Source organism: Lithobates pipiens, unplaced genomic scaffold, assembly GCF_037356315.1.
Source record: "Lithobates pipiens isolate NorthernLeopardFrog02 unplaced genomic scaffold, aLitPip1_a1.2 Scaffold_30, whole genome shotgun sequence".
NCBI lineage: Eukaryota > Metazoa > Chordata > Amphibia > Anura > Ranidae > Lithobates > Lithobates pipiens.
The window spans coordinates 113,677,072-113,690,568 of NW_027507791.1; the positions used below are offsets into that span (position 1 = coordinate 113,677,072).

At 45.8% G+C, this 13,497-nt stretch overlaps 1 protein-coding gene across 1 annotated transcript in view; it reads left to right on the plus strand.

Annotated features, from left to right (window-relative positions):
- Positions 1 to 10,426: 10,426 nt before the first annotated feature.
- AQR (aquarius intron-binding spliceosomal factor) overlaps positions 10,427 to 13,497 on the plus strand; it is a 198,646-nt gene continuing 195,575 nt past the window's right edge. The window contains exon 1 of the mRNA XM_077464777.1: positions 10,427 to 10,602. Within this exon, the coding sequence (XP_077320903.1) occupies positions 10,516 to 10,602 (87 nt within the window). The 5' untranslated portion in view covers positions 10,427 to 10,515. The remainder of the gene's footprint in view (positions 10,603 to 13,497) is intronic.

Below are 13,497 nucleotides of genomic sequence, written 5' to 3' on the forward strand. Positions count from 1 at the left end.
TTAATAACCAGCCTGCAACAAACCAAATTTAGTTTGCACACATTTGCAAATATATATATCGTATTTATCGGCGTATAAAACGCACTTTTTTCCCCTTAAAATCAGGGTAAAATCGCGGGGGCGTGTTATACGCCGATCCTCCGTGATTTTTGAGCCTCTGGGCGACTTTCAGCCGCCTTCGGCCCTTCTCGCAGCTTTCGCCCGTTCTCGGCGGCTTTCGGCCACCTTCGGCCCTTCTCGGCGGCTGAAAGCTGACGAGAACGGCTGAAAGCCATGAAGAACGGCCGAAGGCAGCCGAGAACTACCGGGCGCTACCAAGATACACAGGAAATCGCCATTTTTAAAAATAAAATCTGAAATTAACACTGACAAGGGGACAACGATGCACAAGGCTGCATTACAAGGCTGCAATGATAGACAGGCTGCAATGATGGACAGGCTGCATGACAAGGCTACAAATGACACTGATAAGGCTGCATTGATGGGCATTTAAATGTAAGTTTATTAAAATTCCCTCCTAAACTTGGGGTGCGTGTTATACGCCGGCGCGTGTTATACGCCGATAAATATGGTATATATATATATATATGATAAAAAAATGGGGCTGGGTGCACAGCAAAGACTGTAGTGCATCTAAACCAAAAAAAGAGAGCGGCACTCAAGGGGTCTTGAAAGATGAGCGCACAATGGCAGTTTAATTCAACGAGGAAGACGAGCTTGTGCCTCGTCGAAACGTCAAATTAAACCGCCATTGTGCGCTCACCTTTCAAGCCCCCTTGAGCGCCTCTCTCTTTTTTTGGTTTATTTATCTATATATACAGTGGGGAAAGTTATTATTTGATCCCCTACAGATCTTGTAAGTTTGCTCACTTACAAAGAAATGAATGATCTATAATTTGTATCATATGTGTATTTTAAATGATAGAGACAGAATATCAACCAAAAATCCAGAAAAAAAACACATAAAACAAATGTTATAAATTAAGTTGCAGTTCAGTGAGTAAAATAAGTATTTGATCCCCAAGCAAAACATGACTTAGTACTTGGTGGAGAAACCCTTGTTGGCAAGCACAGAGGTAAGACGTTTCTTGTAGTTGGTTACCAGGTTTGCACAGACCTTTAGGCTGCTTTCACACTGGGGCGAGAGCAGCGTCGGCGGTAAAGCGCCGCTATTTTTAGCGGCGCTTTACCGTCGTTTTAGCGGCGGTGTGCGGGCGCTAGCGGGGTGGTTTTAACCCCCGCTAGCGGCCGAAAAGGGGTTAAACCCGCCCGCAAAGCGCCGCTGCAGCGGCGCTTTGCCGGCGGTATTGCCGCGGTGTCCCATTGATTTCAATGGGTAGCAGCGGTATAGGAGCGGTGAATACACCGCTCCTTCACCGCTGCAAAGATGCGGCTGGCAGGACTTTTTTCACCGTCCTGCCAGCGCATCGCTCCAGTGTGAAAGCCCTCCGGCTTTCACACTGGAGTTAAAGGGGCCGGTTTTTTTCAGGCGTTACACAGGCGCTATTTATAGCGCTGTAACGCCTGAATACCGCCCCAGTGTGAAAGCAGCCTTAGGAGGGATTTTGGTCCACTCTTCTTTACAGATCTTCTCTAAATCCTTAGGCCCCTTTCACACATGCCTTCAGTTTGTTTCATCAGTTTAGTCATATTTAACAAAAAAAAGGATCAGTTAACATAAATTTTTACATCCACTTAACCTTAAGGCTCCTTTCACACATTGATGTCCATTTTGACGGACTCCGCTTGCTCAGTAGGGATCGATCTGCTGAGCCGTCGGATGACAGGTCCGTCTCTGCTCACTGCAAGAACGGACCTGTCAGAGCTCCTCTATGGGGGATCGTATGAAAATGAACCGCCTGTCCATTTTCATCCAATTCGCCAGACGGATGGAAAATAGGGTTTCCATCCATCTGCATTTAGCGGAGCAGATCAGATGTCAGCGGACATGTCACCGCTGACATCCATCGATCCATAGAGATAGAAAAACGTACAGGTGGATCTGAATGGTCCGCATGTGTGAAAGAGCAGTAATGGTTTACATTAGAGCTGCTCGATTCTGGATAAAATGAGAATCGCAATTTCTTTGCAGCGTAACATCATCTTTCACATTTTACAAAAAACATTGGGCTAACTTTACTGTTTGGTATTTTTAATTCATGTAAGTGTATTTTTTCCCAAAAAATAGTTTGAAAGAACGCTGCGCAAATACTGCGTGACATAAAATATTGCAACAACCACCATTTTTTTCTCTAGGGTCTCTGCTGAAAATGTATATAAAATGTTTGGAGGTTCTAAGTAATTTCCTAGCAAAAAAATACTGATTTTAACGTGTAACCAACAAGTGTCAGAAAAAGGTTTAGTCTTTAAAGCGGAGGTCCACCCTAAAGTGGACCTTCCGCTCATCGGAACCCTCCCCCCCTCCGGCGCCACAATTGGCACCTTTCAGGGGGGAGGGGGGTGCAGATACCTGTACAGTACAGGTATCTGCACCCACTTCCGGGATAGCTCTCTGCGGAAAGGGGCGTAGATTACGCCCCTTTCCGCAAGTGCCTGCCCCTTTCCGCAAGTGCCCCGCTGCCTGCTGGGAAACACACAGATCCCAGAGGCAGCGGGGACCGTCCTTATTGCGCAGCGCGACTCGCGCATGCGCAGTAGGGAACCGGGAAATGAAGCCGAAAGGCTCCATTTCCTGATTCCCATACCCAAGATGGCGGCGGCAGCACCCGAGAGACGATCTAGAGATCGGCTTCGGGTGCCGACATCGCGGGCGCGCTGGACAGGTAAGTGTCACTATTTTAAAAGTCAGCAGCTGCAGTATTTGTAGCTGCTGGCTTTTAAAAAAAAAAAAAAACGCGGAGTCCCGGCGGACTCCCGCTTTAACTGGTTAAATTGCCCTTATTTACAGACCAAAGTACATTCCTTTGATCTAAGAACCGAGAGATACTTGTATTTCTTCATTATCTCTCTGCGCTGAGGAACATCTTCTTTTTTTGACAGCTCTGGCACTGCACAGTTTATAGAAAAAAAAATAATAAAAAGCCGACAATTACATTTAAAAGCTGACAGTGACAGTCAGCATTGGTAAGTGAGGGAGCCTGCCTGTACAGACTATCCCCTCACTATATATACACATCTTCTCCTCTCCTGCCCCTCTCCTTGCACACACTGCCCCCCCCCCCCCCCCAAAAAATGACAGCTCCAAAACCTAAGGAAAAAATAAAACCGGCACTTTCATTTAAAAGCTGACAGTGACAGTCAATGTCGGCAAGTGAGGGAGCCTACAGACAGCCCTCTCACTGTGTATACTGCTCTCCTGCCTTTCTCTGTCACAACCCCCCCCACAATGACTGGTTGCCCCTAATAACCAATACAAAAATGGATGACAAACTGACCATTTGTCAGTTTACATCTGTTTTTCATCCAATAAGTTTTTTTTGGCAGAGGAAAAACAGGACTTTCATCCGTTCAAAAAAACAGAAGCAGATGAAAATAGATGATCATCTGTTTTTCCATTGGAATGCATTGATTTCCATTTTCATCCAACAGATGGATGAAAAATGGACAAACAGTCCTTATGTGTGAAAGGGGCCTTAAGGTTTCTTGGCTGTTACTTGGCAACTCAAAGTTTGAGCTCCCTCCATACATTTTGTATAGGATTAAGGTCTGGAGACTGGCTAGGTCACTCTATGACCTTAATGTGCTTCTTCTTGAGCCACTCCTTTGTTGCCTTGGTGGTATATTTTGGGTCATTGTCATGCTGGAAGACTCATCCATGACCCATCTTCAGTGTTCTGGCTGAGGGAAAATGGTTCTCATACAAGATTTTCCAAATCATGGCCCCGACAAGAAGGTACAGGTCAACAAGATTTTCCAAGTTGGCCTGTACCTTTTTTTTTTTTTTTTTTTTAAAGGTATAATTTTTTATTGTTTACACACAAACAGGTACACGTTATTGGAGCAAACAGTGCTCAATCATCAATGAAGTACAGTTACATGGTATCCAGTTAGTGCATACAGAGTAATAGAGGAGTTTTATTGTTACCTTCTAAGTTCCATTATGATGGCAAAGAGTCAGCTAATATTCTTTTTAAGAACTCAAGGAGCAGGAGGTATAGTACAATCTGCACTAACCCAGGGCTTCCAAATATTACAGAATTTTTTTGGGCAACCTCTGGCCTCATATGTCAATGTGTATAAAGGTATAGCTTGATTGACTATAGTGAGCCAGAAGGCTATAGTAGGTGGGGATTGGGATTTTCAATGCGTAGTGATCGTTTTCTTAACATAGAACAGGATCATTAGAAGAAAGGTTTGCACATACTTAGATATATACCGTCATCATCTATATATACTAACAAGCATCTCAACGGGTTACAGATGTTAGGCAACTGAGTGAGGGAGCTGATAAGGGCCTTGACCACTGACCAGAATTTCCTAATCGGCGGGCACTCTCACATTAAATGTAAAAATGTGCCATCAGCCAAGCCACATCGGGAACATGTTGCGGAGGTTAGTCTCTTTAATCTATAGAATAAACAAGGAGTAAGGTAGAACCCAGTGCAGTGGCAGTGCTTCCATAAGGGCGCACGGGTGCTGCCCCCTCTCTCCAGCCACCCACTCCATCACCAATAGATAGATTCATACATTGCATGAATCTATCCATGGCCACCGCTGCCACCCCCTATTCAGACGCCCGACCCCTTTTCAGGCATCGGGGGATGTTTTGGAAGCACCTGATTAGAGCACTGAACTGCCTCTCCGCCAATTAGGTGCTCGGGTCAGTTACCCGTCATCTGGCTGAAACGACGACGCTGTGATTGGACGCCTATCAGGCATCCAATCATAGGAGAGGACAGGAGAAGAAGACATCGCTTGCCGCCTCCCGCTGTCACCCGCGGCCCCACTGAGATAGGGTAAGTGCCGGGCAGTAGCCACCACTGTTAGGACTTGTATAATAATTTGGTTTGAATAACTTTATCTTGGGAAGAGGTGACGGACGATACCTGGAGGAAAAGCACTTCCTGCCAAACATCCTCTGTCAGCTCTGTATGTCAGAGCGCCATTTATTTTCTGTGGTGCTAATCCTAGTTGCCGTAGTATGAAGAAGGGTTTTTTAGTACGTGGAAACGAGTTTGGTGTGAGAAGTAGGGATCAACCAATATTGTTGTTTCGGGGGCCGATATGATACTGATATTTCGGCCACCTCTCCTGCCCGATATTTTTGGCCAATATTTTGTACAGTTAAAAGAAACATTTTTACACTGTAAACATCCCTTTTGAAAGTAATAGGCCGCGTACACACGGGCGGACTGTTCGCCCAACTAAGTTCGTCAGACAATCCGACAAACAGTCCATTCAAAATTTGCATGAACGGACTTGACCACACACGATGAGCAGACAGTCCGCTGAAAGCGTGCGCGATGACGTGAACGGCGCGTACGACGGGACGAGAAATTCGACGTCCAATACACTGCAATGCAACCTTCGCCGTGTAAATCCTTTCTGAGCATGCGCCAAACTTAGTCTGTCGAACTAGCCTACACACGAGCGGACTGTCCGCTGAAACCAAGATTGGACGGACTGTCTTACGGAAATTCCGTAAGACTTTGTTCGTCAGACTGTCCGCTGAAACAGTCCGCTGAAGCCCACACACGAGCGGATTGTCCGCTGAAACACTGTTCAGCGGACTAAGTTGGGCGAACAGTCCGCCCGTGTGTACGCGGCCATAGGCATTGACAGGTACTCTTTATGGAGAGATTGGGGGTCTATAAGAATCCAAACCCCTTGTTTACACTTTAAAGTATTCAAAACGTCAAGCTCAGCATTTGTAAATACTTTTTTTTTTTAAACTGGCGCCTTTAGCATGCCAGTAATCCGGGAAGTGATGTCATGACATTGCTTCCGGATTACTAGATCCGAGACCCGAATGAAGCTTCGGCTTTGTTCGGGTCTCCGGCCAGTCGGCAGAGGTGCGGGCTGGTTGCTCTGGCCTCCCGGTGGGACAGAAGAGCCTGGGCGAGTGGAGGAAGGCAGCGGGAGGGGGGAGACCCCTCCCGTGGCTTGTAATAACAGCTGAGCTGCTGCTGAGCCGCATTGGTTGTTATTACAATAAAGCCGACCGTCCGCTATAAACAATGGTACATCCATCACCCCAGTAAAACCCCTTGAAGCAATATCCGTCTAGTTTGCGACCGATACAGATTTTTCATAAAATGCAGATATCGAGCTCCGATAATTGGCCTTGCCGATAATCGTTGGATCACTAGTGAGGAGGGTCAGTTAATAAACTTTCAAGTGAGGAGGTTTGAATGTTGATGTTTCGAGGGCCAAACTGTTTCGCAGCGGTATGGCGTATCTGCAGATATTGGAAATAGGCCGTAGGAGGAAGGCCATAGTCACTGCGAAAGTCAGCAAAGGGTCCAAAAAGTGTTCACTCTAAATGAGTGGGAAATTAATCTAACCCCTTGTTTGAACCAGTACCCACTGTTCTGCGGAAGAGTTCTGGTAGACCTGGCTTGACTCATAGTGGAGCATTGGTGGAGCATGTGGTATTCGTATTGGAGGACAATAGATTTGAAAGCTTGAATATCCGTAGGGTCATAGAGAGAACCTTCCTACCCTCTCATCTTCTAATGGAGAGGCGATGCTTTCGATTTTGGAGCGATTCATAGGAAGGGAGAATGTCTGCCTCCAGCGCTGTAGCCGCATTGTTCTCCTCTGGGTAGAATCACCAGTGTGCATGAGGCCACGTAGTAAATTTGGAGGCAAGGGAGTGCCAGTCCCCCCTCCAAAGTTGGTAATTGTAAAGTATTTTTTGCTATCCTAGATACCCCTCCCCCAAATGAATTTAATAAGGATTGTGTCGATTTCCTTGAATTTGCTTTTAGGGATGTAGATTGAGGAGTTATTCAGAATATTTAAAAAGCGTGGATGAAAAAAATATATATATTTATTCAACCCAACAGTGTCAGGAGAAGATTGGCCCAGGTCTTAAGCGTCATTCTACTGATGAGTGGATCTAAGTTCATTTTGATGTATCTCAATGCCTAAATAGCATATTGTGTGAACAATCTGCAATGGGCATAAGGGTGGTAGTGAAACTGAGGTGGTCTGGTCTAGCATAAACAACAAGGATTTGTCACAGTTGACCTGGAAGCCAGAAAAATGGCCAAAGCACGGAATAATATCCAGTAGAGTAGGGAGTGACAACTGGGGGTCCGCCAAATATATCAGCATGTCGTCAGCGTATAAAGACACCCAATTGTCAGTCCCATCACCGGCCCACTGATCAGCATTGCCAGTGGCTCTATTGCCAACGCAAACAGTAGTGGCGACAGAGGGCACCCCTGTCTGGTGCCTCTGCGTATAATGAAGGGATCAGAAAAAGTTGTATTCACTCGCAATCTGGCTGTAGGTTTGTAATATAATAATTTAACCCATTTAATAAATGTGCTAACTAATCCAAATTTTGTCAAGACTTCCTGTAGATATGGCCATTCGACTGAATCAAAGGCTTTATGTGCATCCAGGGCTAAAACAGCCCTGGAGCCCATTGAGTCATGAGTGGCTTGCATATTAGTAAAGAGCCCTCGTAAACTATATGAAGTAGACCAGGGCTCAAGTCCTGCGGGAACGCATGGGAACTGAGTTCCTGTACTTTTTCCACAACAGGAACTCAGTTCCCGTTAGCAGCCGCGTCTGGCAAGACTTTAAAGTATGCAAGCTGTGTGGCAGGTGCTACACCAGCAGCTGCCGACACAGCTCGCAATAGTAAGTGCCGCACATCTGACCATTCAGGCATTGCCAGTAGGGGGCCCTATGACAGCTTCTGCTTGGATCTACCTGTTAATCACAGCTAGCTGATGGGTAAATCAGCTATTCTGCTCACAGGACATGCAGGGAGAGAGGTGAGCTGAGGGAGGAACATCAGTTTGGGGTGGTAAGCTGAGCACAATACCTGGCAAAGTTTAATGCCAGGAGGGAAGTTTATGTGGAAATATGTGAAGGGTTGGAATAGCAGCGAGTGTGTGTTGGAGCCCTGCAAAGTTTGCAGCCCCCCAAGCTAACATACATCTCCTAAGCAGGAACACATCACTATCTCCCCAAGCATTCTGTCCAGATAATGTGCAGTTAATTTATGACCTTTCCATTTAACCCTGTGTTATCCAAACTCTGTCCAATGAAAAGTGTAAACTCACCACATAAACACTCTATATACAAAATAAAATTCCCCAATAAAGATCAGAACATGATGTTCACATTTGCATGGAAGCACAATTCAATGAATGCTGATTATTCAGAGAATTACCGTATTTATGTTTATTGAGGATTGTCTTTTTTTATGTACTAACAGTTAAGCTTCATACACACAATACGAAAATTGGATGAAAAATACCACTTTTGAAGCGTGAGCTTATGAGCTTATCTTTTTTTTGGTGGAGGAGTGTATCTTGGATGGGAGTTCCCACACTTTTTTCCCCAGGACTTGACCCCTGAAGTAGACCTTCCGGGGATAAATCCCATCTGATCTGCTCCAATTATAGTAGTAATGATCGTATTTAGTTGCTGGGCAAGTAAGAGTTAATTCTGCCCCGTCTTCAGGGCATAGTTATATACCCTGAGTAGATGCGGGACCAGTAGCTCCCTAAATTGCGTATACCATTCTATAAAAAAATCTGTCCAATCCTGGTGTCTTATTTCTAGCAAAGGACTGGATGGCATCTCTTATTTCATCGGACGTTAAAGGGGCATCTAGCAATGAAACCTGAGAATCTAGAAATTTTGGAAGTGAAATATCCTGCAAATAATCGTCTAATGCCACAATAGTATAGTGGGCCCTGGTGGAGCATAGAATACAGTAAAATGTAACGAAAGCCTCCACTACCTGCTTTGTCTGTTCCACTATTATACCCTCCGAGTTCTTAATTCTAAAGATGTTGCATGGCTGATAGTCAGGGCTAGCCAGGTAGGCTAGCAGGCGACTATTTTGTTGCCAAATTCGAAGAGTCGCTGATTTTGATACAACGTTTTTTTCTGGGTTCGTTCAATAATACTATGTCTAACTCTCTAGCCTTGTGTCACCAGTGTGCATCTCGGGATTAGGGGACACAGAGTAGGCAGCCTCCGCCACTCAAAGCTCCCCTTCCACATCCAATAGTCTGGAATGAGACGCCTTGCGGGCTTGCCCTATTGCCGCAGCAAAAGAGCCGTGCATAGTAGCCTTGAAAACATCCCAGACCACATGGATGGATGCACTCTGTGTATTAGTGGCCCAGTAAGAGTTCATTCATATCAGCCGTTCCGCCATAGCGGGCTCAGTTGCCACACCCGGAAGGAGGGCGACAATCCCAGAGCAGGGTCCACATCAGGGGAAGGTGATCAGACACCTTCCTCGGGAGGTATCTGACGTCACTCACCATGCTAAGTAAACCAGAGACCCAGTGCAGGCTCACAGTACCCATCAGTGCTTATCAGTGCAGTCTCTCATTAATGCAGCATATCAGTGCAGCCTCCGGATTATCAGTGCTGCTTCATTTGCAGCCTCATCAGCGCCCATCAGTTTAGTCTCATCAGTGGCCACCAGTGCAGTTTCTGTTAAAATTATAAAATTTTGCAAATAGATCATTTTCTTCCTCACTGATCTGCACTGATGAGATTGCAAAATAAAAAAAAAAAAAGAACATTCAAAGTGCCACAGCGCTGAAAATTGGCCTGCTCAGGAACGGAGTGAAAGTGCCCGGTACTGAAGTGGTTAAAGCAGAACTAATGGCAAACCCGTTTTTTTTTTAGTTTTGGAGAGGGTGGATTAGAACCTCGTGGGTTTTGATTGCTGTCTGGGCCCCCGTTAGGGAGATCCACCTTCTCTTTTTGTCTGTTTACCATTGTCATCAAAAGTGAAAGTAAAAGAAAATCCTGAATTTGAGGTTGTCACCAGAACCAGAGAAGGGGGGAATTTTCTAACGGGGACACGCCCTTTGGAGGGATTTCCTCTCACTTCCTGTTTTGGTGATAGCACAGGAAGTAAACGGGAATCTCCCCAAGAGAACACAGATAGCTGGAAAAAAAAACAATTCTTGACAGGGGTATAACCCTCTCTTATTATATCCAAAATGAAAGAAAAGCCTGGAGTTCAGCTTGAGGCATGTGGTTGTGAGACAGATATAATCCAGCAGTTGTGGAACTACAAGGCTCAGCATTTGGTGCTGGGTGCTTGTAGTGCTCTTGGTCGGCTTTCCCGGGTCAGTCATAATAAACAGCAGCAGTTCCCATTCTATATCCAGGTACAATATAGCACAAGGACCAATCTATTTATAAAAACATATGAGCGGCTGGCTCCACAAACATGGCGCCTTTTCTGAGGACACAACTTTCTTACACAGCGCTTCCTCTATGTTCTGTCACTCAGTGTTCACGTCACATCCTCCGTCCATGTGAGCGGTTCCGGTTTTTCGTCAGTGCTGGTGTAGCGGGTTGTATGGTTCTGTGGTACACGAGGTTTGTGAAGGTGTCACCATGGAGACCAGACCCGGAGGACAGCCGCCAGCCAGGAAAATGGCGACCCCTACAGTCACCCAGATGAACGCCGAGTTCGTGACTCAGGTGAGGTTTGCGTGTTCTTCTATGGAGAGTTCTGCACACAGGACATTCATCTAGAACTCAGGTGAGGTGTGAGCTCTGTGTGCTCTTCTATGGAGAGTTCTACACACAGGACTTTGATCTAGAACTCAGGTGGTGTTCACACTATACAACACTATAGCGTTTTGTAAGTGCGTATCAAGTTGTGTGGGTTTGTGCTCTTTTACGCAAAAAAATGTGTATCACACTTGTGGTGCCATCAGTTGTTCATTGTGGGTCACCCCTCTGCTTCCTGTGTGTGTTCATTCCAATGGCCGCCATACCCGCAGAAACGCAGAGAAGGAAGTCCCTGATTCTCTATTGGCTCATGTGAAAACATGGCGCGTTTCTGATGTGTTGGGGGTGCAGCTGAGAACTAATGGTACCCCCCCTGTGTCTGCCTGCGGGGCAGGAGCACCCCAGATTTTGTGAACGCTCCTGCCCCACACAAGTGTGAACCCAGCTTTATTAACACCCCAAACGTGACAATCAGGTATGGATTTCTAACGTTGTAAAATGCACAGCAAAAAGAAAAACAAAAAATTGCGCAAAGGTCAAACACGGTGTGGACTACTTTGACGTATTTGTCGTGTGAAATGTGTATAGCGTGACTGTGCAAAAGAAGCGAACAAGCACACAAATGCAATACACGTGCGATCACACATTATAGTGTGAATGGGGCCTCAAGGCAAAATGGATCTCTTTAGGCCGCTTTGGCACTGCAGCGGATTTCCTGCTGTTAACTCAAAGACTTTACATCACTCGTTTTTTGATAGCACAACAAAGATGCAGCTTAACCAGTTGCCGCCCACCACATAGCAAAATGACGGCAAAGTGGTTGCGATATCCTGACCGGACGTCATAAGACATCAGGCTATCGAGCCGCTGCACGTCCCCGGGGGCACGCATCAAGGCGGTCGTTGTTGCGGTCTGTCAGTCTGATGCACCACAACTCCAATCTAGGTAAAGAGTCTCTGACAGACATGAGTAGAGGAGAGCTGATCGGCTGCTCTCCTGACAGGGGGGTCTGTGCTGATTGTTCACCAGGTATGTCACCCTAGACTACCAGGGAAATGTCAATCAGTGCCCATGAAAAATGCCTGCCAGTGTCGCCCATCAGTGCCCATTAGTGCAGCTTATCAGTGCCCATTAGTGAAGGAGAAAACTTACTTATTTACAAATTTTATAACAAAAACAAAGAAAAACTTTTTTTTTTTTTTTTTTTTTTTTCAACATTTTTGGTCTTTTTTTTTTTTATTAGTTTAGCAAAAAAAATAAAAACCGTAGAGGTGATCAAATACCACTTAAAAGACAACTCTATTTGTGGGAACAAAATGATGAAAAATTTAGTTTGGGTGCAGTGTAGCATGACCACGCAATTGTCATTTAAAAAGTGACAGCTCTGAAAATTGGCCTGGGCAGGAAGGTGCAAAAGTGCCCGGTATTGAAGTGCTTAAAGCAGAACTCTGGGCAAAAACTTTTTTTTAATTTTCTTGTTGCTTATCTCCTACTCTCACCAAATATGCCATCCATGTTCTTGTTTGCTCAGCAGTTGCTCTGTAATAGCCTGATTTTCAAATAAAACCATTACTGCCCTGTGATTTCCTGTTTGTGAGACCAGTGGCTGCTGTTCCCCCAGCCACCGGTCTTGGCACATCCCCGTTTGTAGTTTTATTGTACTTCCATCCTTGCTTTAGTGGGCGGACTAGAACTCGCAGACCTCTGGTCTGTACCGCCTATTGGGGGTGGTGTCTTCCTCCTGCTCCCTGCCAGCACTCCCGGCATTAATAGACTGCACTGATGGGGAAATAAGCTGGCACTGATGGGGTAATGATAAGGTGCAATGATCGATGGGCACTGATGATCAGTGCCCTGATTATCAGTGTAAATTTCCCCTGTCACAGGAAAGCCGATTATCGTATGACAAATCCCCTTCGCTACTCTAAGGATGAACTCAGGCGTGTTCGCAAAGAGCACATGCAGAGCCCACCAGGAAGTTGGCACTGGGGAGTGCTAATCACAAGCAGTGAGACGTTTCCCGATCTCTGCAGCCGCTAGGGGTGCAATGGATCGTCTCGGATCAGCTCTCTGCATTCTCAGCCTTAGGAAAGGCCGCGGCTTCGGCCTAGTTCTGGAGCGGTGGCCATCTTGGTGCACCCGTCTGCGTTTACAATATGATCGCTCTGTCAAATGATGGAGCTATCACTTGTAAACAAACTGGCATCATGATGATGCTGGTTCCTCTCTCCCCTCTGTGTACAGATCTGTACAGTGGAGGGGAGAAATCGGATGGCAGCAGCACTGTGGGCTGCATCTGTAGTGCCCACAGCGCTGCTCTGTGACAATTGCAGTCACAGCCATCCCTCCATACTCTACCGTGCCCTGCCAATACTCTGCTGTACCCAGCCATACCCTGCAATACTCGGTAATACCCAGCTACGCTCAGCCAATATTACATTGTGGGAGATGACGTGGATATTACAATGGGGACTATATGGTGGTGGAATTTTCACAGGTTTTTGCAAATTAAACGTATTATCTGCTGATCCTAAAAATGATCCGATCCGTGACTCTGATCCGAGGAACGATCTGATCCGTGAGTTTTTTGATCCGTTGCACCCCTAGCAGCCGTGCATCGGAACAATGTCTCACTGCTTGTAATTGGCAATCCCCAGTGCCAACTTCCTGGCAGGCTCTGCAGATGCTGTTTGCGAACACGTCTGAGCTCATCCTTGCACTACTCCTCTCTCTTTTTTTAGATATAAAGTTTTATTACAGAGAAACTAAATTACTTTTGTTGTGCTATTCTTTTAGAAATCCATAGTGCTCTGAGTATACTGTGTTTTCAAATCTATTTAACAAGGTTGAATTGAACTAAAG